General features: G+C 40.2%; 7 protein-coding genes across 7 annotated transcripts; 3 read left to right on the top strand and 4 right to left on the bottom strand.

The window, feature by feature from the left end:
- Window positions 1-392: 392 nt before the first annotated feature.
- On the top strand, window positions 393-2,790 carry LOC111492999 (glucan endo-1,3-beta-glucosidase-like). The gene is made up of 3 exons (XM_023142560.1): window positions 393-1,506; window positions 1,991-2,282; window positions 2,484-2,790. Exons 1-3 carry the CDS (start codon window positions 475-477, stop codon window positions 2,633-2,635), a joined length of 1,476 nt encoding a protein of 491 aa, XP_022998328.1. The 5' UTR covers window positions 393-474; the 3' UTR covers window positions 2,636-2,790.
- Window positions 2,791-4,494: 1,704 nt separating this feature from the next.
- On the bottom strand, window positions 4,495-4,926 carry LOC111493250 (RING-H2 finger protein ATL56-like). Its single transcript, XM_023142898.1, has one exon. The coding sequence runs from the start codon at window positions 4,924-4,926 to the stop codon at window positions 4,495-4,497; it is 432 nt and encodes a 143-aa protein (XP_022998666.1).
- A 374-nt stretch (window positions 4,927-5,300) lies between these two features.
- Window positions 5,301-6,068, bottom strand: LOC111492782 (metallothionein-like protein LSC54). Its single transcript, XM_023142226.1, has 3 exons — window positions 5,888-6,068; window positions 5,779-5,808; window positions 5,301-5,597 (listed from the first exon to the last, which is right to left on the bottom strand). The coding sequence occupies exons 1-3, from the start codon at window positions 6,037-6,039 to the stop codon at window positions 5,543-5,545; spliced, it is 237 nt and encodes a 78-aa protein (XP_022997994.1). The 5' UTR covers window positions 6,040-6,068; the 3' UTR covers window positions 5,301-5,542.
- Window positions 6,069-6,217: 149 nt separating this feature from the next.
- On the bottom strand, window positions 6,218-11,257 carry LOC111492781 (probable GTP-binding protein OBGM, mitochondrial). Its single transcript, XM_023142225.1, has 6 exons — window positions 10,777-11,257; window positions 8,860-9,091; window positions 8,665-8,773; window positions 8,246-8,328; window positions 8,073-8,135; window positions 6,218-7,552 (listed from the first exon to the last, which is right to left on the bottom strand). The coding sequence occupies exons 2-6, from the start codon at window positions 9,013-9,015 to the stop codon at window positions 6,389-6,391; spliced, it is 1,575 nt and encodes a 524-aa protein (XP_022997993.1). The 5' UTR covers window positions 9,016-9,091; window positions 10,777-11,257; the 3' UTR covers window positions 6,218-6,388.
- Window positions 11,258-11,444: 187 nt separating this feature from the next.
- On the top strand, window positions 11,445-13,072 carry LOC111492729 (fasciclin-like arabinogalactan protein 4). The gene has a single exon (XM_023142158.1). It carries the CDS (start codon window positions 11,652-11,654, stop codon window positions 12,924-12,926), a length of 1,275 nt encoding a protein of 424 aa, XP_022997926.1. The 5' UTR covers window positions 11,445-11,651; the 3' UTR covers window positions 12,927-13,072.
- Window positions 13,073-15,285: 2,213 nt separating this feature from the next.
- On the top strand, window positions 15,286-17,165 carry LOC111492730 (clathrin interactor EPSIN 1). The gene is made up of 4 exons (XM_023142159.1): window positions 15,286-15,809; window positions 15,896-16,009; window positions 16,213-16,374; window positions 16,493-17,165. The coding sequence occupies exons 1-4, from the start codon at window positions 15,676-15,678 to the stop codon at window positions 17,010-17,012; spliced, it is 930 nt and encodes a 309-aa protein (XP_022997927.1). The 5' UTR covers window positions 15,286-15,675; the 3' UTR covers window positions 17,013-17,165.
- On the bottom strand, window positions 17,136-21,147 carry LOC111492727 (U-box domain-containing protein 33-like). Its single transcript, XM_023142157.1, has 8 exons — window positions 20,640-21,147; window positions 20,442-20,560; window positions 19,805-19,923; window positions 19,348-19,732; window positions 18,727-19,275; window positions 17,541-18,260; window positions 17,276-17,459; window positions 17,136-17,220 (listed from the first exon to the last, which is right to left on the bottom strand). The coding sequence occupies exons 1-7, from the start codon at window positions 20,827-20,829 to the stop codon at window positions 17,277-17,279; spliced, it is 2,265 nt and encodes a 754-aa protein (XP_022997925.1). The 5' UTR covers window positions 20,830-21,147; the 3' UTR covers window positions 17,136-17,220; window position 17,276.
- Between the last annotated feature and the right edge of the window lie 407 nt (window positions 21,148-21,554).

Below are 21,554 nucleotides of genomic sequence, written 5' to 3'. Positions count from 1 at the left end.
TCCTTCGAGGTTTTAAAATACTATCACTTTACAAAGAAGGCTTCGTTCCCTTCTCCTCTCTAATAGATGTGAGATCTCACAATCTACCCTCACCTCTGGGTCTAGTGTTCTTGCTGATATTCGTTCCTCTCTCAAACTGATATGGAGATCTCATAGCATACCTCTTTGAAGTGATATGCATTTTCTCCTCGATCATAGCTTCTAAACTTGGTCCTCAAAAACCTGTTGAAGTTAGTCACATTAAACATATTTGAAATCAATATGGACCCAAAACCTTATAAAATTATTTTTATTAGTTTAGGAGTGATCCAATTATTTTAATATTTTGGAGTTAGGCATGGGCCAGTAGTGGGCCCAACAGATTCCCGAGGTGCATTACCTCACTCTCCCCCTCCTTTCTCTCTTTTGCACAAAACGATTCAAAAACCTCCACTCTGTAATTAAACTGCTCCACTTGTCTCCCTCCCTTCGCCAATGGCTAATTCTCTACTTCTCTCTCTCCTTCTTGTCTCTCTCTTCCTACGCCTCTCCTCCGCCACCTTCTCTATCGGTGTCAACTACGGCACCGTCGCCGACAATCTCCCTCCGCCCTCCCAGGTCGCCGCCTTCCTCAAATCCCACACCACCATCGACCGCGTCAAGATCTTTGACGCCAACCCCGATATTCTCCGTGCCTTCGCCGGTACTGGCATCGCCCTCACAGTCTCTGTCGCTAATGGCGACATTCCGGCCCTCGCCAAGCTACCCGCCGCTCAATCCTGGATTGCCAATAACATTCTCCCGTTTCACCCTAACACTCTCATCAACCACATCGCCGTCGGGAACGAGATCCTCGCCACCTCCGACAAGAATCTCATAGCTCATATGCTCCCCGCGATGAAGGCTTTACATTCCGCTTTAACCCTCGCGAATATCACTGATATCAAGGTTTCGTCTCCTCATTCTTTGGGGATTTTGTCGGCATCGGAGCCGCCGAGTACCGGGCGGTTTCGGAAGGGGTACGATCGAGCCATATTCGCTCCGATCCTCGAGTTTCACCGCAAGACAAAAACGCCGTTCATGGTAAATCCGTATCCATTCTTTGGATTCAGACCGGCGACGTTGGAGTACGCGCTGTTCAAGCCGAACGCCGGATTTTTCGACAACACCACCGGAAAACACTACACGAATATGTTCGATGCGCAGATGGACGCGGTTCACGCAGCAATGAACAAGCTCGGCTACGGGGATGTGGACATCGTCGTGGCAGAGACTGGGTGGCCGTCCGCCGGTGACCCGAACCAACCCGGCGTGAGCTTGGAGAACGCCATTTCTTACAACCGGAACCTCGTGAAGCACGTGAACTCCGGTAAGGGGACGCCAATGATGCCCAACAGAACTTTTGAAACCTACGTCTTTTCTCTTTTCAACGAGAATCTCAAACCGTCGGTCTCGGAGCGGAACTACGGTCTGTTCAAGCCCGATCTAACTCCGGTCTACGACGTCGGCATCCTCCGAAACTCACCGGTAAACCCCTTTTTCATCTTATTAAATCCCTTAGCCTCTGCCGGAATTATGCCAAACCCGGTGGGCGCATGTTAGTAAATTAACTTGATATCCAGGCACGCCAAATTACTGGTCTGCGGACCAGTGGAAGAAGAGTATTACACGGAAGCCCCTCTTCCCATGAGTTCGATAACACGTGTTGCTCCCTAATTGGCTCTAAGTATCACCTGTTAATTTGTCGGTTTACTAACCAATAAAAATCTGACGCGTGGGTGTACGAGTTTCTGACAGCAAGTCCATAGTGCGGTCCTGCTGTCTAAGGAGGCAAAAAGCCACCTGTCCTAATTTTTTTTCTGACGGAAATACCCTCCATTTTTCTTCCCAATTCCATGGCATTAAAGTAAATACGCTTTTTTAATTTTTCTTTGGCCTTTTTTTAGTGAATTCCCGCACCACATTTATTCCAGATGATATTAGATTGTGACCATTGATTTTGATGTAACAGACAACGGGCCCCACAGCACCGACGGGGCAGGCGCCGCAACCGTCGGATGGTGGGAGGAAGTGGTGCGTGCCGAAAACGGACGCGTCAGATGAAGCGTTGCAGAAGAATATTGACTACGTGTGTAGCAGTGGAGTGGACTGTGGGCCCATACAAGCAGGTGGGGCCTGCTACGACCCGAATACAGTGCGATCACATGCATCCTACGCCATGGACGCTTACTTTCAGTCCTCTGGTCGCCATGATTTCAACTGCGATTTCAATCACACTGGCGTCCTCACTTCCACCGACCCCAGTAAGATACTTTATTTTATTTAATCATATAGTTTTTAATTTCATCATTTATCATTTTAATTTTTACAATAAAATTAATAGATCTTAGGTTAAATTATATTAATAGATTTGTGGTAGTACCTAAGATATTATTTTGAATCTATTGGATGATAGTGTATAGCTTAGAGACCCCTTATGTAAATATTATTTTGGGATTGTACAGGTTACAAGGCCTGCAGTTACCCGTTGGGTGCCGAAAAGTTAACGGAGAAATCGGTGGCCTCTGCGGCGGCGATGAGGCGTAGGATCAGGTTGTTGGGGGCGGTGGCGCGGGCATGTATTGCGGTGGTAGCTGGCGGTGTATTATTAATTTGAAACCAAAAAGTGTAATTTATGACCGTTGGAGTTGGGGCTTTTGGAGTTCATAGGAATTTTAGATGTAGTAATTAATGCTATTTGTTTTATATTTAATTCTGAATGCTTTTTGTCACTTTTTGACTATCTAATTCAGTTGAATTTTTTGACGAAAATTTTGGTTTTTTTTTTTTTTTAATGCGACTTAATTAGTAATTAGTCATATGGATAGATTACTTTTAAAATTATGGTAAAGATTATAAATATTTGAACTTTTTTATTTCGAATATTTAATACTAAATTATAGTTTATCATATATATTATATTTGATATTTTAATTGATATATTAAATATAAAAAAGAAATAAATAATTAATTTGAATGGTTTAAAATAAATATATATTTAAAATTTAAATGAAATTCAAATCTGTGAACTAAATATTTTATCATATTGAAATAAAATAATATATAGTTTGATATATTAGATGTTAAAATATATTATTGGACTAAATGTTTGATTTGATTTGGAAAAAAAAAAAAAATTGAATTTAGTCTTGGAAGATTTCATTCTAAAATTACAAAATTTGCAATTACACTCAATTCTAAAATTACAAAATAATCTCCGAAGAAGAAACTCCGATCATCTTCTCCAAAAAGATGATGGATGAACGACGGCACAAACGCAGCTGCGGCAAAGGGGACAATGGCACTCCACCTTGAGCCACCGGTCACTGCAGCGGCAGTGGAATATATGGCCGCACTTATTCATCATTCGACACTTTTGCCCATCTTCAAATCCGTCCAGGCAAATCGCACAGTCGTCGTCGTGACCTCCGTCGGCTTCCCTGTAACAGAAAACCGAGGCCTCAATCCGTACAATCAGCGGCTCTCGCACTGCCGGCAATGCTCCGGCTGCCTCATAGCGGGAATAATTTTTAAAGTGGCAAACATGTTTTAAAATGAGATACAAATTTAGAGACAATAATATCTATTAGTAGTGGACTTAAACTATTACAAATGGGATAAAAACCCAGCAAGGAGGTTGAGCCCTGAAAGGACGCTAGGCCTCGAAGAGGAAGGATTGGGGTCCCACATCGATTGGAGAAGGGAACGAGTGTCAGAACGCTGACCCCAAAGGGGGGAGTGGATTGTGAGATTCTACCTCGGTTGGAGGGGGAATTAAAAATTATTTCTAAGAGTGTGAAAACCTTTTCCTAACAGAAACATTTTAAAATCTGGTAGAGAAGCACGGGGAAAGGTAGGAAAGTCCAAATAAGATAATATCGGGCTAGCAGTGGGTTTGGACTGTTACATTGTTAATTATAACGTTATCCATTATATGAAAATATTTTTAATCTTAAACAAGATAAGGTTACATACCAAAGTATCATGTTAAAAAATAATCTAAAAAGTTTAAATTGGATAAAGTCTATTAATATTATTCACTCTTTATAATTACAAATAATTTGATCCAAACAGTTAACCTAGAAACATGTAAGTGACGTATTTCATACCATAAATTAGTTGAGATTAGACTACAAAAACATTTAATCTTTTTTAGAAATCTATTAGTTAAAAAAATTGATATTTCATATAATAATTATAATAAGCTCGATCTTAATTCTGAGCGAGTTACAAACTCTTGTTAGTGCAACTTTGTTTCGTAATTAACTCTATATAAAGAATATATTTAAAATTGGAATGAGGTTTTGAGTAAATATTAGTAGATTTATGAGATTTTAAAAAAATAAAATATATTATTTAATTTTCCAAAAAAAAAAAAAAAAAAAACAAAACTTAGCTTGTGCACTAATTTGTTTACATTTGAACTAACCCAAAGATAACAAAATAATCTCCGACGAAGAAACTCCGATCATCTTATCATGGATGAACGACTACGCAAACACAGCTGCGGCAAAGGGGGCAGTGGCGGTCCACCTTGAGCCACCGGTCAATGCAGCGGCGGTGGAATATATGGCCACACTTATTCATCTTCCGGCACTTTTGCCCATCTTCAAATTCGTCAAGGCAAATCGCACATTCATCGTCGTGACCTCCATCGGCTTCCCTGTAACTGAAAACCGAGGCCTCAATCCGTACAATCTCCGGCTCTCGCACCACCGGCAATGCTCCGGCTGGCTCACTGCCGGATTCTAATTCGGATTTGAAGAAATTTAAGAGGATGAGGTAGAGTATAATCAGGAAACAAATGGCTATCAGAGCCAAATTGTTATTCGTCCATCTCAGTCCGTAAGTCTTCACGATGGCGCTAATTGGCGGCGGTGAAGCGGCAAAAGATGGCGGCAACGGCATGATTATTTGGAAGAAAAATTCGCTCATAATGAATGAATAAATGATTGAATGTTATTTATAAGGGGCTTTTCTAATTCCTTTTCCGAATCCTTAATCTCTTCCTAATCTTTATCATTTTAGAAAATTAATATTTTGAAAAATAATTAGATTTTTATTAATCAAACCCTTGATTCACTGTTTTTAAAATTCAAATTTGCTCGTAATCTTAATTCTATCCCGTTGGAGAGCGCAACGAAATATTCTTTCCATCTAACATATGGTTTAAAATCATGAGACTGACATCAATATGTAATGAGCTAAGGTAGACAATAGTCAGCCGTGAAATTAGACAAGAATTCATAGGAAACACAGAGACGATATTAAACTGAATTTGAAACACATGGAAGGTTTGATGAATATGAAACCCTAAACCCACAACACATAAGTAGTACACATTTGTTGAAGCCATAGCAAACCCAAATCCATATGGAATTGCAATTTCCATGGCTCACTTAATTACATTATTCCAAAAGAAAGAAAAAAAAAAGAGGAACAAACTTTGTGGGTAAATTCGTCAATTTATTGTATTAAGAACAAGAAGCTTTGTTGTTTGGGGCTTATCCATCCCTCCCATTGCTCACTTGCAGTTGCATGGGTCACATGAACAGCTACTCCCACAGCTGCACCCATCCCTGCATAGTTTATTTGCATACAGCATTACAAACATAACAAACATAGAGATAAAAGATGTCTGTAAACTTTTCGTTCTTCCCGTTTGAAATCTTTTTAATCGATTCAGAAACCAAATTTGACACCGGATGATTCTCGTATTAGAATTTAAACAAAATATAAATCAATCAAAATCATTATTACTTGTTGAGGATGAAGGCCTCTGTGATGGACCTGCAAAGATTGGACAAATGGGTTAATAAATAAAGTGACTTGTAAGTAGAAGGTGGAGAGAAAGAAGATATATAGATACCCAGATTGGCAGTTGCAGCTATCTCCACAGGAACAACTGTCACCACATTTGCACCCAGAACCCATTTTGTTTCTCAAAAAGCCAAGATTTTTGGATTTGTTTGTGTGTTGGGAATGATGATTCAGGGCTCCCTCTCTACTACTTATACACATTTTGAAGATCTAAATTAATCAATTGGGTTCCTATATCTAGATTTCATCACCAACCAATTTGTTTTCATTTGGATGATCAAATAAATAATCCACCCCTTTTGTTCTTAATACACATTCAAGTTGAATGAATGATGATACATCCTAGGAAGATAGCATGAAATAATACGCCTCTACCACATAGATTTCAACATTGGAATCTAAGATGAAGGTTCAAATGAAGATCGTCACCCACAAAGAACACGAAAAGTTATACTTTTACGACCTCCTACTCAACTAGGCCGCATAAATAGTCTCTAAAGTTGTATCAGCTGTAGCAAAAATGAAATGAAATGGCAGAGTTCAAACATATCTAATCAATAATAATTTCATCTATGTTAAGCCTGTAAGATGTTTCACCATTTACAAGGCTCTTAAGCCCAGCTTTAAGCTCTGCAACACCCTCTTCCAAAACGGCACACACGGGAAAGATTGGAACTCCTTGCACTCTTGACTTTAATTCCTCGTACACTTGCTCGGTCCCTTCTTCGTCGATCTTGTTAGCCACTACTAAGGATGGACGATCTGATAACCCCTTTTGATGGTGTTCAAGCTCTGCTACTAAATCTCTCAGCTGCTCCCATGGGGGTATCCCTTTTCTACCATCTAAACCAGCAGCCAAGTCTAGAACGTATGCCAGAACCCTCGTGCGTTCGATGTGACGCAAGAATGAATGTCCAAGTCCACGGTTTTCGTGGGCACCTTTTATAAGTCCGGGAATGTCAGCTACTGTGATTGATAAGTCGTCGTAATTTAAGTTCCCCAAATTTGGTCTCAGAGTAGTAAATGCATAATGACCAACTATTGGCTTTGCTCGAGAAATCGCTCCTAGAAGAGTACTTTTTCCAGCATTTGGCATCCCAACGAAGCCAACATCGGCAATGCTTTTAAGTTCTAAAACAATCACGGTCTCAGTCCCGGGTGAACCAACTCGCTCTCTGGACTCGTTGATTTCAGATACATCAGAGTTTATGAACTCGTCCTTTTGCCCCACAGCCATTGAGGCTTTAGGCTTCTTTGAAACTTTGAGAGCATGAACATTACCCAAACCACCTTCCCCTCCACGAGCAATGATTATTTGTTGTCCTACTTCAGTCAATTCTGCAACATTGTATCTCATTTCTTTACTTTCTGTAGTATCATCATCGATTGAACTTTCGAGTTTGTCGGGAGATGCAAGAACTTGGGAAATCCCATTGGTTGATGCAACTTCCAAGGTTTCCCTCCTGAATGACGAACTTTTAGCATTATAGTTACCATTATTACACGATGAGAGAGTATTGGTGAAGGTCGATTCAACTTCCTCTCCTCTATTTGAATATTCAAGAGACTTCTGGGAGGAACTACCAGAGAGATCATCAACTAGTGCGCCCGGAATCTGCCAGGGGTCTAAATCTGTTGACGAATGATGTTCGACTACACTAGAAACTTCACCCTCCACAAGATGAATGACAGTGCCAATAGGTACTTGAACAATCTATCATCAAATATAGTAACTTGGTGGGGTATCATCAAATATAATAGATAGATGAGAAAAACATAGACAATAGGACAAAATTCAGTAGCATGTGTAAACCTACCCTGATTTTAAAGCAATACATTTGTAACGGCCCAAGCCCACCGCTAGCAGATTGTCCTCTTTGGGTTTTCCCTTTCGAGCTTCCCCTAAAGGCTTTAAAACACATCTGCTAGGAAAAGGTTTCCACACCCTTATAAAAGGTGTTTCGTTCTCCTCATCAACCAATGTGGTATCACAACATCAATTCTTTTTATAAACTATGCCACTCTAATTTGTCCAACATTTCACTTCTTTCTACCCTTTCTCTACTACACTGTGTCAGATCTGATAACAATTGTTCAATAAAGCTGTCATATGATTACCTAATTCATAATTAGAGCAATTTAAACTTACTTAAATGTATAGATTAAGTGGAAAATTAAGAGACAACAAAAGGCAGCAAAGTCGCGCACATACGGATGGGGAAGGGATAGATGACCTTATCTGCACCCCTGGTTCCAATCATATTTTTTGAAGATCCATGTCCTCCTCTACCTGCATTCTGCAAGAGATGATAGGAATATTGATTGATATTGTAATTCAATAACTCTAAAGGTAGTTTATCATTCATTTCCGAGTTGTTTCTAGCATGAGTATAAGAGTCGAGCATACGATATGATGCTTCAAACTGCTGAAGTCCCAGAGAGCAGCGGAACATTCAAGAATGACATTGCCCCCCCTTCCACCATTTCCACCTGCATCAATTAGAAAGGAAGCGTCGTGGTAGAGTCAAGCAGCGATCTCATGACAAGGGGAACAGTTCCTAATTATACACGCCAAGGGGACCATTCGATCTTCCTTGACTATCATTCTAATACGATATTAGCAGAAACATAAAGAAAGAGCAGCATAAAATGTGATGCTTAAAGCTGCTGAATCCAAGACTGCATAATATCTGACTGTTTAATCTTTTCCTCTAAAAAAACATCAACTTTTCATTTATCAACAAATTAGACCATTGAAACTCGAATCATAGTAATGATTAGACGACAAGTGTAAACTAAGAGATTAAATAATTACATAAAGCCTACCATCAGGTTGGCCGTGGCGATCCTGCCTACTACGGCGAGTGCTATGGCATCCATTTCCACCATCACCTCCTTTGGCATACACCATAAACCTGTCTATCATTCTCCTTTCCTGTGGAACCCAATAAATCCAAACATGAGTAGAAAAATTTGCATTGAAAAAAGTAATGAAAAAATGGAAGAGAAGTAAAGAAAAACCTGTAAAGGGGCAAGTTTAGTCTTTGAGGGAGTATCTGAGTAATAGGAAATGGCAGAAAAAAGCCATGGAAAACTTGAGGATTCTCTCAAGCCTCTCAAATATAGAACTTGTTTTACACACAAAAACCTCATCGTTCTCAAGCACAAAAACCTCATCGTTCTCCCTTTTCTCGCGCCTTAAACATCATCCATGCTTTGGAAAGTTATAAAGTTTGAACTAGAATAAAGAGATCTACAAAATTTAAATATCAATCAATTGAAGCAAGAACAATTATGATTTTGATAAGGGGAGCGAGGTCAACTCCAATTGAAAAGATTCCATGGCAAGCTTCAGTAAAAAGTAATAATATATAAATAAATAACTTAAGATATAAAACCTACTAGTCTTTGTACATTAGCAGGAAAACAAAAGTTTACACAGATGGCTAGTTATGACTATTTTGCAACCAGAAAAATGGACAATGACTCCCGCAATCCAGCAGCATTAACAAGAAATGATCCCCGAGTTCCCAAGTAATATAACGACGAAAACATAGAATAGGAATTTGGTAAAACCATATAAGTTTCCCCAAGTGGGCCAGCCATCCAAAGTCACGTACCGGACAGAAACGCTCTTGTCAGTCATCCAAACGACATACAACATATATCATAAGATCATACTTCTCACCACGAGAAACCAAGTAATATGCGTGATGCTCACTTATCAAAATTATATCATGCATGATGCTCATATTATACATGCTCAACTTCTATCTCAAGACAATATTGAATCCTCAAAACTGTTTATAGCTCTCTCAAGCCCTTCCCAAGCTCTTATTAATCTTTCCCACATCTTTGAGATGCATCAATCCTCGACTGTTTATACTTGGGGCCTCAACACTTTTATGAAACTCGACATTTGATTCTTGATCATTAATACCCAAAGCCTCGAACTGTGCATTGATCATTGATCATTGACCATTTATGTCCAGACTCCACACGACTCATCACACCAATCCTTGACCATTTATAGCTCACTATTTATACACATGGTCTCAACACTTCTCTATAGAACTTGACGTTCGACCCTGGACCATTAATACCCTAAGCCTTGAACTGTGCATCAACCCTTGACCATTTATTCCCAAGGCCCCAATACTTACCATAAGACTCATCACTGACCCTTGACCATTTATACTGAAGGTCGTGGTGCTCCTCTCATCCAATATTGGCATGTCGACCCTCAATCATTTATACCCAAAGCCTTGACACCAAAAAGCGACATACCAAACCTCCATTTATACTCAAGGCATTGATATTCACTTTAATTTCCTTAAAATAATATCAACCCTTGACCATCTACACCCGAGATCCTTATATTCTCCTTGCTTTCCTGGATTGCAAACTCAAATATACACAACTTAACAATCAGGCTCTAAACAACCCAGATATGCACATCTTATACATGCTTGCTAGACCATGCTTCCAGCCTAATAACTACATGAACATGCTTTTAACGCAGGGACCAACATCAGTACATGCTTAATCAACACAAAACAATAACTTAATGTGCTTAACACATCAAAACATACAATCGGGTTCAATATAACATTAAATTAAAACACACATATCAAACAAGTAAAACAAAGCATCCAGCTTACATAGCATACAAGGTATACAAACTCCACAAGTAGAAACTACTTACAACACATTTTAAATCGCTTCTAAGCTATTCTATCAATTCTTGAATCAAGAAAGACAAAGTTCCAAGGTTACAACTCAGTTCAGAAACCACAATCGAAATTGAAGGACGTTCGTGAGAGATTACAAAGGGTTCTTAGACAAAGTCGACTTTAAACTTAATTCGAACAGTCCAAACCTAAACATTGAAGGAATCCAAAAAGAGCTTAGAGCGAGCCATTTCCAACTAATCCTTACCGTAAAGCTTGAGTCTTTGCAGGATTGAGTTCGAATGATTCAATTTTGTAGATTTGAACCCTAAAGGCTCTGGGTGTTCTATCCAGGGGGTCGTTCGGGTTATGGGTCACTATCTCCTAGCTCAAAATTTTGTCGCTAGGAGGAGATCACGCAGCTATTCGCCGTGGGTGCTAACGTCGAGAATCACCGGAGATAGAGAAGCGAAGTGTGCCGGTATTTCAGAATGGAGCGCTGCCGCCGACAGATGCACCGCAGGTGATTCGCGTCTCCGTTTGGAGTATCAGTCGCTGGAAGAGGAAACGCGCAGAGTCGTCATTCCCCGGCGCTCGTGGTCGCGGCAGGGCGATTCGTGAGTGTGTCGCGCGCAGTAGGACGCCGTCAACTAAGATGACTAGTGGGTAGCTTCTCGACGAGTACGGCCGCTAAGGGGTTGGCGCGCGGCTGGGTACAAGGGAGGAACAAGAGTGACAATTTGGTTTTTTTTAGCCTAAATTAATAAAAATAAATTAGAATTTTGTATTTTTTTTATTAAAACAATTTATTATTTAGTTTAAAAAAATATTGCAATTTAAAATTTTTAAAGTTCTATTAATATCTTTTTATAAAAATTTCATAGGCTCAAAATCCAATAAGAGTGTGAGAGTGTTGTTAGAATGCAGGGTAACAGTTGGCGGAGAGCAGAAGCGGGGTATAAGAGGAATATTGAATACGACAACACACATCCGCATCATCCTCCATCCTCCTCCTCCACACCCTCTCACTCCCCCTTCCGCCCACTTTACCTAACCCATAAACTCCGCCCATTAGGATTCCGGCCACCCATTCTCTCTCTATCTCTATCTCTCTCTCTCCCCCCATTCCTTCACACCAGAGAGATGGGCACTCGCATTTCCCATTTTACCCCTATCCCTTCCCTCGTTTTCCTCCTCCTCCTCCTCTCCTCCTCCTCCCCTTCCCCTATCCTTGCCCTAGACATCTCCTCCCTCCTCTCCTCCTTCCCCGACCTCTCCGATTTCGCCGCCCTTCTCTCCGCCTCCATCCTCTCAGATCTCAACCAACTCACCTCCCTCACTCTCCTCGCCGTCCCCAATTCCTACCTCGCCGCCTCCTCCGATCTCACTCACCGTATCCCTCAATCCTCCCTTGCCGATGTCCTCCGCTACCATGTCCTCCTCCAATACCTCTCCCCTTCCGACCTCCGTCAGATCTCCCCTTCCGGCAAGCTCGTCACCACTCTCTTTCAAACCACTGGCCGTGCCACTAGCGATTTCGGCTCCGTCAACATCACTCGTGACCCGCTCGATGGTCTTGTTTCTGTTCACTCCCCTGTTCCTTTCTCCTCTTCCAATGCTACTGTTTTGACGCTTCTCAAGAATCTTCCTTATAATGTTAGTATCTTTGCTGTTAATTCCCTTCTTGTCCCTTATGGATTTGATCTCATGGCGTCAGAGACTCGCCCGCCTTTGGGCTTGAATATTACTAGGGCTTTGATTGATGGCCATAATTTTAATGTTGCTGCCTCCATGCTTTTGGCTTCTGGTGTTGTTGATGAGTTTGAGGCCGATGAAGGCGGCGCTGGGATTACGCTTTTCGTTCCTACTGACTCCGCGTTTTCCGACCTTCCGCCCACAGTGAAGCTCCAGTCGCTGCCAGCGGATAAGAAGGCCGTTGTCTTGAAATTTCATGTGCTTCATTCTTATTACCCTCTCGGGTCTTTGGAATCGATTGTGAACCCTGTTCAGCCCACTTTAGCGACGGAGGATATGGGCGCCGGTAGCTTCACGCTCAACATTTCGCGAGTTAACGGCTCGGTTGGGATCAATACCGGAATTGTTCAAGCATCGGTGACTCAGACGGTGTTCGATCAGAAGCCGGTCGCCATTTTTGGGGTTTCGGAAGTGCTATTGCCTAAGGAGATATTTGGGAACAATCCGATGATGACGATCAAGCCTGCGAATGAAACTATGGTCAGCGCTCAACCGCCGGATGCAGTGGCAGCTATGTCGCCACAATCTAATGGACCGCCGTTGCATCTTTCATCTCCACCAGGGTATCGTGAGGAAATCCGATCGGTTGCCGCCGGTAACGGCATACTGAATTTCTTCCTGACTCTATGTTGTTGTTGTATAGCATTGTATTTAATTCAGTAGTATAATATTTTATTGATTTTTCCCCGTGACAGTTGTTTTCATATTACGGGTTTCTTTTTTTTTTTTTTTTCTTTTGGGTCTCTTTTTACACGGTGATTTGAATGAATTGGGCTACAAAAAGCAGCAGCCAATTTTTCTTCCTGTAATTCGTTCCGTTGATTTCCATCTCTGTGTCGTGTAAATTAAAAGAAATCATACTGGTTTTGGAGATCTGCGGTGGTTTCAGTTTTGGATTTGCAGGTGTTTATGAGCAGCAAAAATGGTGGATGGAAGGATGGAAGGAAGGAAGGAAGGGGAAGCAATTTGTGGCTCAGAGATGTTGCTTCCTCATGTGTCATCTTCCCCAACAGATCAGGTTTCGTTTGTTTGGTTGCAGCCATTTCCCTGGGCTCTAGTTCTGCCCAAGCCGAACTCCGAGGATCATTCAAGGTAATTTCATTTTAATTTATAAAAAAAAAAAAAAAAAAAACATTAATTTCATGTACAGACATTAATTAATTAGAAACAAGATTTAAAAAAAGAATTGAGATGGTTATTATATAATACATAGAAATTAAACATAAAACTAAAAATAAAATTGATTATATTAATGTTTCTTAATACATTTTATTTTAATCTAGATAATCATTAAGTTTTCATTTTATTATTGATTAAAATTAAATTACAAATTTGAAGTTTTAAAAGTAAATTTTAATTAAATGTTGGGTAGAAATTTAAAATTATTATTAGATACTAGAATAATTTAATAGTATTAAAAAAAGAAAAAAAAAAAAGGATAATGTGGTAGGAAAAGAAAAAGAGTGATGTTATGAATATTATTAAATTATAGGAGCTAGGAATTAGGTGGAATGCCAGCTAGAAAGTGGAAGACGAAGGTTGGCCCACAGGCTTTGGAGTTGCTTGAGTGGAGCTCCAGATCTATGCCCCCACACGTGACCCTAAACAAAAGTGGATGACAGGATGGCATTATAAACCGACGGTCACGATCAACCCAACTTCATAGGCCTTCTCCCATCCTCCCATTCTCTACCCCTTGTGTCTGGGTTCGAATCGTTCTACCTAAACTAAGTTTGTGATAATTTTAAAATCTTTTATACTATGGACGAAGATAATCGATTCGATCATATGGAGTAGGGTCGAGTAGGGTCGATATTCCCTTTGTCCTATGATGCAGCCTACATCCAAATTCCGTATGATTAACAACTCTACGGTTTATTGTGTTTAGTTGATTGTGAAGTAGACATGTAAGTTTACTGTTGCTGCCCTTCGTCTATTCACTCTTTACGCATTTTGATTAGTTATAAAATTATTATTAACCACTTATTAATAAATTACTTTACCACATTGCTAAAGTTTAAAGGTTTTAAAGGGTGTTCATCCAAACTCGACCTGAATTATAAGAGTTGGATTGGGTTTAAAGGAATTTTGGGTTTGGATTAGGTTTGTTTTTCGGACCCTAACCAGTTTAGCTTGGGTTCGAGTTTGAAATTTAAATTATTGGGTCAACTTGGCTCAACCCAAAAACCTTTTAAAAAAATTAAAATAGCCTCAAGCTCATGCCGCAAAAGCCCACACACCCCAAACCCATGAGCCATCGTTAGTGTCTGCCCCTACCCCTTGTGCTTCTGCACGTTGCAGCGTTCATCTTCAACCTCGAGGGTAACTGGGTAAGTAAAACGACATAGCAGTCTCACAAATTCATATTACAGCGTTTGACTTCGTTATTTTTCATTCGACTCCTCTCGTCTTGTCTCTGTGTGTCGTCGGACGTCAACGTCGCTCGCCTCTTTATTTCTCCGTTGTACTCTCTTCTCAGTTCTTATTTCTCCGCTAAATTGTCTCTGTGTTTCTCGTTGGACGTCATTGCTAACGGTTTCTACACTCAACTCTCTATTCCACTTCCATTAGACTTCTCCACTCTGTATCTCATTGGACTTCTCCACTTGGCGCTCCATTGTTTCACCGACTTGAACCCAACCCAAAAAGAAAGGGTTGAATTGAATTACCAATCCAACAAGCCCCAACTTTTAGGTTGGTTCAACAAAATCCCTAAACCCAAAAATAAAGAGTTGAATTGAATTACCAATCCAACCGACCCTAACTTTTGGGTTGGTTCAACAAAATCCCTAAACTTATGTCAGCTCCAACCATGTACACTCCAAACCACTACCCTATCAATGATACATAATGTTTATTCATTTCTTCAAACCATATTATTAATACAATTATAACATGTTCTTAAGCATTTCAATTTGCAAAAGAATAAAGAAAAAATATTATTTGAAAAACTTATACAAAACTTGTGAGAGAAAAATAAAATGGAAATAAAAAGGAGTAGTTTCATAGATAGCAAGAAAAATGGGTCAGAAGCTCCATAGGCGGCGAAGGGAGCTGAGAAGTGAGTGTCAACAATCCATTTATTAAAGCTTCAAACCCGCAACGATCGGCGTCCATCAGTCCTAAAATGAGTTAGCCACTTTGACTTTTACACTCCCAGATTTCCATAAATTCAACTCTCAAACCCAATCCCTGATCAACCCTTTCTTCAACCTCTCCATTTGGTCTTCATTTTCCACCATTCTTTTTTCTTGCTCACATCACCATCTCTCTCTCTCCCCCTTCTAATTTTCAAGCATTTGGTGGGTTTTGTCGGCATCTTTTGAATGCTTCTTTCTGTCTGTACCTAATGTTTGCTCCAAATCGAGCATCTTTTTCTTAGAACACCAAAGGGTTTTTGATTTATCATACCATGTCCATCTCGAGCAAATCCGACGGTATGGCCTCTCCCTCTTTCCATGATTGGAAGAAGCAAGCCTCTTTCTTTTTCAAGGAGAAGATCAAGACTGCTAGATTAGCCCTCACGGATGTCACCTCTGCTGAACTGTAACTTAATTCTTCCTGGTGCTGATGTTCTTCATGTTCATGTGCTGCTCTTGATCATGTTTTTTTTTTTTTTTTTTCCATTTTAGATTGACTGAAGAAGCTATCAGTGGAAACCCAGATGCAAGAACTTTGAGTTCAATTTCCAAGGCAGCTTTTGAGGTCGATGACTATTGGAGAATTGTAGCTATTCTCCATAAAAGGTTTTAGCTTTGTTCTTATTTGATCATTGTTTACAGTTTTATGAATTAGATCCTCTGATCATCATGGGCAAAATCCTTAATAGCAGTCAGCTCTTTAGGGAGATAGTTTCCAGAGCTTTTACTTTTAAATTCCTCTTAAAATTTAGTTTTGGCTTTGAATGTGCTGATTCATGATTGATTAAGCAAACAAACTTGCAAGGCAGATTGCTGAAATTTGAAAAGAAGAATTGGAGACTTTGCTACAACTCCCTCATCATTCTTGAACATCTCTTGACTCATGGACCAGAGAGTGTAGCAGAGGAGTTTCAGAGTGACAAACATGTTATTTCCCAAATGGGAACTTTCCAATATGTTGATGAAAAGGGGTACTGCCTATCAACTTCTCACTAATGTATATTACTCAGACGTTTTCGTGTTTTGTTTGTTCGTCGAAAGCTATCTGTTTGTGGGGAAATTATGTATTTGATGCTAATTTGGTTACAGGTTCAATTGGGGCATTTCAGTTAGAAACAAATCAGAGAGGATGTTGAACCTTCTTGAAAAAAGGTCTTTTCTCAAAGAGGAGAGGGACAAGGCTAGGAAGTTGACAAGAGGGATTCTTGGATTTGGAAGCTTCTCTTCCAGATCAAAGTCTCAAGGAGTTCTGGAAGATTGTTCTTCATCCATTGCAAGATATGGAAAGTGCAATTCAAACTTCAACAGTTCTGATAATCTTAACCAAGAACATCAGGCTTTGCCAGATCAGAAGGCAGCAAACCCACAAGGAAACCATGAAGCTTTGGCTTATGTAGTCGATAGCCATGGGATCGAGAAGCCTGAAACTCGAGAAAGTGTCAAAGAAAACTTGGTTCCAAACAAGGAAGGGTCCAATAGATGGGATAATGGCGTGCTCGAGTCCAACCCCCTTTTGAGTGGTAAGGAGTTTAAAGAGGGAGTTTCACCTGATGAGTATCATCCTTTCATTGATGAACCTGAATCGAATGCCTCGTTGCTTTCGAGATAGGGATAGGTTTCGAGTTCCATCACGATCCTATGTCTTATTTATATGTACAAATGAACATGATACCTCAGAGAGTAAATTTTCTGAACAATCTCTGGTAGTGTTTGGTTTTGTCTGCCTTGCAGAGTTTAATAAGAAAGCCAAAAGTTTCTCATTATTTTGACAATTGTAAGAAACTTGCATATTTCATGATGAACTGTTCCCTTTCGGAACTCAAAAGGAGAGAGATTCATATATACAATGAAATGGAAAGTTTGTACTTGCAAGTTATGATTTACAAAGCCAGTTATGAATTGCAAGCCGCAGAGTGTGGTTTGGAGTTACCTGCAAATGATTCAATCTCAAATTGGTCATTGGTGAAGTTTCACGACCATTTTTCAGCCACGAGTGAATCGCTTCGCCTTCGTATGTGAATCCATCAGCAGCAACATGAGGATCCTGCATTATCTCCTGAAACAAGTCCACACAGTTCATATATCAGAAGAGCCTTGGTGGAAGAGTCTTTCTGATACATTAAGAACACAAAGTTACCTGCAGAATGGGGCATAAGAAATAAGGTGGCACTGGTCTCTCTTCTGAGACATATAACTGTTCCAGTTCCCTAACGATAACGGGTGTTATTTTCGGTCTGTCTCGACTCTTCAATTCACAGCATTGCAGAGCAAAGTCTACCAATCTCGTAGCAACAGTTTCTGGCCATTCTCCAGCAGATGAATCCAAAACCAGTTCTAATTGTCCAGACGATAATGCGTTTCGCACTTCACTAGCTAGTCCGACCGCTGGTTTTCCAGTGAGTAGCTGCAGAATGATGAGCCCAAATGAGTAGACATCAGATAGAGGAGTTAGCACTTTGGTTCTTTGGAACTCTGGATCTGTGTAGGAGAAAGCACCCTTAGGCACAGTGCTCATTGGGAGACTTTGGAAGTAGCGGAACTCCTCAGATACTAACCGGCGAATACCGAAATGACCAATCTTGCAGCTAAGTTGGGAATCTAGAAGGATGTTTTCAGGTTTAAGATCTCCATGGACAAGATTTTCAGGCTTGGAAGAGTGTAAAAAACAGAGGGCACTTGAGATTTCAGCGACTATTCGTGTTCGGATTCTCCATGTCAATGGAGTCTTACCCTTTGAAAAAAGGTGGTTTTGGAGACTTCCGTTCGGCAAGTACTCGAATATTAGTGACCAGGCTTCGGTACACACACCGAGCAACATCACCAGATGAGGATGTCGTAATTCGCCAAGAACATATGCCTGCAAGTGCAAATATCTATCATGAACAACCATCCTTTCTAACTGTCGAAACTTTAATACGTGATAGTCCAAGCCCATCGCTAGCATATATTGTTCTTTATGGGCTTTCTCTTATAAGTTTCCCCACAAGGTTTTGAAACTCCTCTTCTAACCCTTATAAGAGATGCTTCATTTCTCTCTCCAACCAATATAGGGTCTCACAACCCACCACCACTTTGGAGGCCAACGTCCTCTGTGGCACACCATTCGATGCCTAACTCTAGTACCATTTATAACAGCCCAAGTTCACTCCTAGCAAATATTATTCTTTTTGGGCTCTCTCCTAGGCTTCCCTTCAAGGTTTTAAAACATGTCCACCAGGGAGAGATTTTCACACTCGCTCCGTTCCCCTCTCCAACCCAAGGGGTATCACACTAACAAAAGAAAACAAATTAAACTTTTGTAATAGACGAAGCAGAAAGCCAACCTCTTGCTGGAACTCTGATGGTTGCAGCATACTATGAGGATGCAGTTTAGATATGGCAACAGTTCTTCCCATCATCTCCCCCTTGTACATACAGTCATAGCCCGCCTGACCAATCTGAAAGCTCTCGGAGAAATTACACGTTGCGGTCTGTATCTCAGACAATGAAAATTCATCCAGCTGAGGCAATTCTTCAACAAATCCAATCAAGCTTCTACAATTTGCAGACTGAGCTTGTCCACTTTTCCGCCGCTCAAGCCAATGCAAGGCTTTCGCCTTCTGTTGTTTGAACTTCTGCTTCTCCTGCGATAGAATTGAAACAGATACTTGAATGAGCTCCAAATCTTTAGCTGCTTCATCCTGCCGAAGCTTTACTCTCTGTGTCTGACAGTCTAGAAGAGCAATGTTTTTCAGTGTCCTCCAAAGTTCTAGCTGCAGCTGCTCTCTTTCTGATATGAGCTTCTCCTTCTCCTGGATTGTAGTTCTTAACGAAAACTCAGCTTCTTTTCGTAATTTGCATTCACATGAACAAGTAGACTCAATGACTTTAGCCTATCAAAAAAGAAGCTCATTTTAAGTACAACAATTACAGGCAGACACAAGCAAAACGACCACTAATTTCACCTTGTTCATGGCTTCTAGAGCCAGCAATTCCAAATTTTTAGTGGCCTCCTCAGAGGACGAACCCCTTTCATGTTTCAAGGGAGCTAGTTCTCCTTCAATCCATTCTCCATTTTTGATATTCATGGAGATACTCGTGGAACAGGATTGAATAAAATCTAATGAGAATGACTTATTCTCGCTATCACTACATTGAAATGATGGACTCAATTTTTCAGCAATTTGCATTGAATGTTGTCTTTGTGACATCAAAAAACTTGGACATTTAGCAGCTTGTCGTGTCGACACAAGCTTTCCTTTGTTGATAAACCATATTTCACAGAGGGAGGAAGCATTTTTAGCAGTGTAATCTGCTGTTCTAGACATCCTTCTATTGATCTTCATGAAGCTGTATTCAAATTTTTACATTCAAGTCAGAAACACAGTGATGATTAATCCACCAATCATTGTTTACACTTACTTATCTTGTACACTGACTTCAGTTCCCATAACAAGCCTCTTTATACAAAGTTTATCAACCAAATCCACGATACCCTTCCCAACATGGTCTGCTTCCATGGCAGCAAAACTAACTCTCACCTGAAAGTGTCATTAGATTAGATTATTTCAAGTTCCCAAAGTTATTAAATTTTGTTTGTGAGATCCCACTTCAGTTGGGGAGGAGAACAAAGTATTGTTTATAAGGGCGTAGAAACCTCTCCGAGAAAGCTAAAAAGGAGAAAGCTTAAATAGGACAATATCGACTAGCGGTAGGCTTGGGCTGTTATAAATGGTATCATAGCCAGACACCAGGGCGATGTGTGAGCGAAGAGACTGAGCCACGAAGGGAGTGGACACGAGGTAGTGTGCCAACAAGGACGCTGGGCTTCGAAGGGGGTGGATTAGGGGTCTCAAATCGCATTCTTCATAAGAGGATGCTGGGTCCTAAAGGGGATAGATTGTGAGATCCCACCTCGGTTGGGAGAAGAACAAATCATTCTTTATAAGGTGAAGAAACCTCTTAAGGAGAAGTCCAGAAGGGAAATCTCAAAGAAGACAATATCGAGTAGCGGTGGATTTGAACTGTTACATGGTTATCGTCATTGTAAGAGCCTTACCTTAGCATCAGAGCAAATAGATAAATAAGTACTCAAAATCTTGATAGTCTTTTCCCATTCCTTCTTCCTATATGCAGCAACCATATGCGCATTAACTTGATTTGCTGCTAATTTTCCAACTGAACAACACACAAAAGAATTAGAAACTCAAATTTTAGATGCAACTTCCAGCAAAACTAAGTTAAAAAAAGAACTTACAGAGAGTTGGAATCCGGAGAGATGGGTGATGAACATGAAGTAGACGAACTTTTTTACCAGGAAAGCGACGAAGAGTCCACTGAAGCACACTCGTAGCTCCCCCCACAGACTTCCCGACAGCCACAAAAATCTCATCATCGCCGGCGACGGCGCCGCCATCTTCGATGGCATCATCTACTGCCGACATCATATCAGACCCATAATCGAAATTGGGTCAGCAGAAAAGCTAGAAAACAGGGCATGAAGAGCACAAGATAGTCTCCATTTTTGGGCTGATTCAGATGATGAGGATTTGTTCCCTTTGGTGGGGCTAAGTGTAGAACAGAGGTTTCTGTGTATGAGTTTTGATGTCCGGTGCTCAACAACAACTTCGATTAAGAACAAAAGAACTAAGAGAATTTGATATCTAAAAAAATCTCTTCAAAGTTCATATTCGTACCTTCTTAATGACATCATAATAACAACAAATTGAACTTCAATTTCTAACCCTTATGAACACAATACATGAGTTGATTTGGAATCTGGAGTTGGTATCTTTGGATGAATGTTGAGGATTAAGGGACATATTTCTCCATTATTATAATTAATCTTCAATATACATAAAGTCAACCTAATTTTGGACACAATATTGGTTACATACATTGTTAGCTCAATCCTTACTATTATAAAGAATAAAAACTAATGAAGTTGGACTAAACTAGAATTTTTTTTTTTTAATTTTTTTTTAGCCTTCTTACGTTGACATATTGACATGAGCGTAGCTCAAAGATGAATATTGAAAACTTGATCAAGTTAGCTTAAAAGAGAAATCGAGAATAAAAAAGTAAAAAAATATCGTTCGTCCAAGCGCATGACATTTAAAACATGCCTGTAGGATCTCAAGGTCACTTTTTTTTTTTTTTTTTTTTTTTTTTT

Source organism: Cucurbita maxima, unplaced genomic scaffold, assembly GCF_002738345.1.
Source record: "Cucurbita maxima cultivar Rimu unplaced genomic scaffold, Cmax_1.0 Cma_Scf00018, whole genome shotgun sequence".
Classification (NCBI taxonomy): domain Eukaryota; kingdom Viridiplantae; phylum Streptophyta; class Magnoliopsida; order Cucurbitales; family Cucurbitaceae; genus Cucurbita; species Cucurbita maxima.
The sequence above is the reverse complement of the archived record's forward strand: the minus strand, read 5'-3'. Positions and strand labels throughout refer to the sequence as shown.

Bases quoted from the DNA above. Each gene is read 5' to 3' on its own strand.
- LOC111492781 (XM_023142225.1), bottom strand. From the start codon at position 9,015: ATGAGGTTTTTGTGCTTGAGAACGATGAGGTTTTTGTGTGTAAAACAA. The intron at 8,136-8,245 runs GTATGCTCGACT...CATCTCTTGCAG, and splicing joins GCAGTTTGAAGCATCATATC to AATGCAGGTAGAGGAGGACA. The intron at 7,553-8,072 runs GTCATCTATCCC...ATTTGATGATAG, and splicing joins GAACCAGGGGTGCAGATAAG to ATTGTTCAAGTACCTATTGG.
- LOC111492782 (XM_023142226.1), bottom strand. From the start codon at position 6,039: ATGTGTATAAGTAGTAGAGAGGGAGCCCTGAATCATCATTCCCAACAC. The intron at 5,809-5,887 runs GTATCTATATAT...CAATCTTTGCAG, and splicing joins AGCTGCAACTGCCAATCTGG to GTCCATCACAGAGGCCTTCA. The intron at 5,598-5,778 runs GTAATAATGATT...TAAACTATGCAG, and splicing joins GAGGCCTTCATCCTCAACAA to GGATGGGTGCAGCTGTGGGA.
- LOC111493250 (XM_023142898.1), bottom strand. From the start codon at position 4,926: ATGCCGTTGCCGCCATCTTTTGCCGCTTCACCGCCGCCAATTAGCGCC.
- LOC111492729 (XM_023142158.1), top strand. From the start codon at position 11,652: ATGGGCACTCGCATTTCCCATTTTACCCCTATCCCTTCCCTCGTTTTC.
- LOC111492999 (XM_023142560.1), top strand. From the start codon at position 475: ATGGCTAATTCTCTACTTCTCTCTCTCCTTCTTGTCTCTCTCTTCCTA. The intron at 1,507-1,990 runs GTAAACCCCTTT...TTGATGTAACAG, and splicing joins GCATCCTCCGAAACTCACCG to ACAACGGGCCCCACAGCACC. The intron at 2,283-2,483 runs GTAAGATACTTT...GGGATTGTACAG, and splicing joins CCTCACTTCCACCGACCCCA to GTTACAAGGCCTGCAGTTAC.
- LOC111492730 (XM_023142159.1), top strand. From the start codon at position 15,676: ATGTCCATCTCGAGCAAATCCGACGGTATGGCCTCTCCCTCTTTCCAT. The intron at 15,810-15,895 runs GTAACTTAATTC...TTTCCATTTTAG, and splicing joins GATGTCACCTCTGCTGAACT to ATTGACTGAAGAAGCTATCA. The intron at 16,010-16,212 runs GTTTTAGCTTTG...CTTGCAAGGCAG, and splicing joins GTAGCTATTCTCCATAAAAG to ATTGCTGAAATTTGAAAAGA.
- LOC111492727 (XM_023142157.1), bottom strand. From the start codon at position 20,829: ATGATGTCGGCAGTAGATGATGCCATCGAAGATGGCGGCGCCGTCGCC. The intron at 19,276-19,347 runs GTGAAATTAGTG...CTTTTTTGATAG, and splicing joins CTCTAGAAGCCATGAACAAG to GCTAAAGTCATTGAGTCTAC. The intron at 18,261-18,726 runs GTTGGCTTTCTG...TTGCACTTGCAG, and splicing joins CATCAGAGTTCCAGCAAGAG to GCATATGTTCTTGGCGAATT.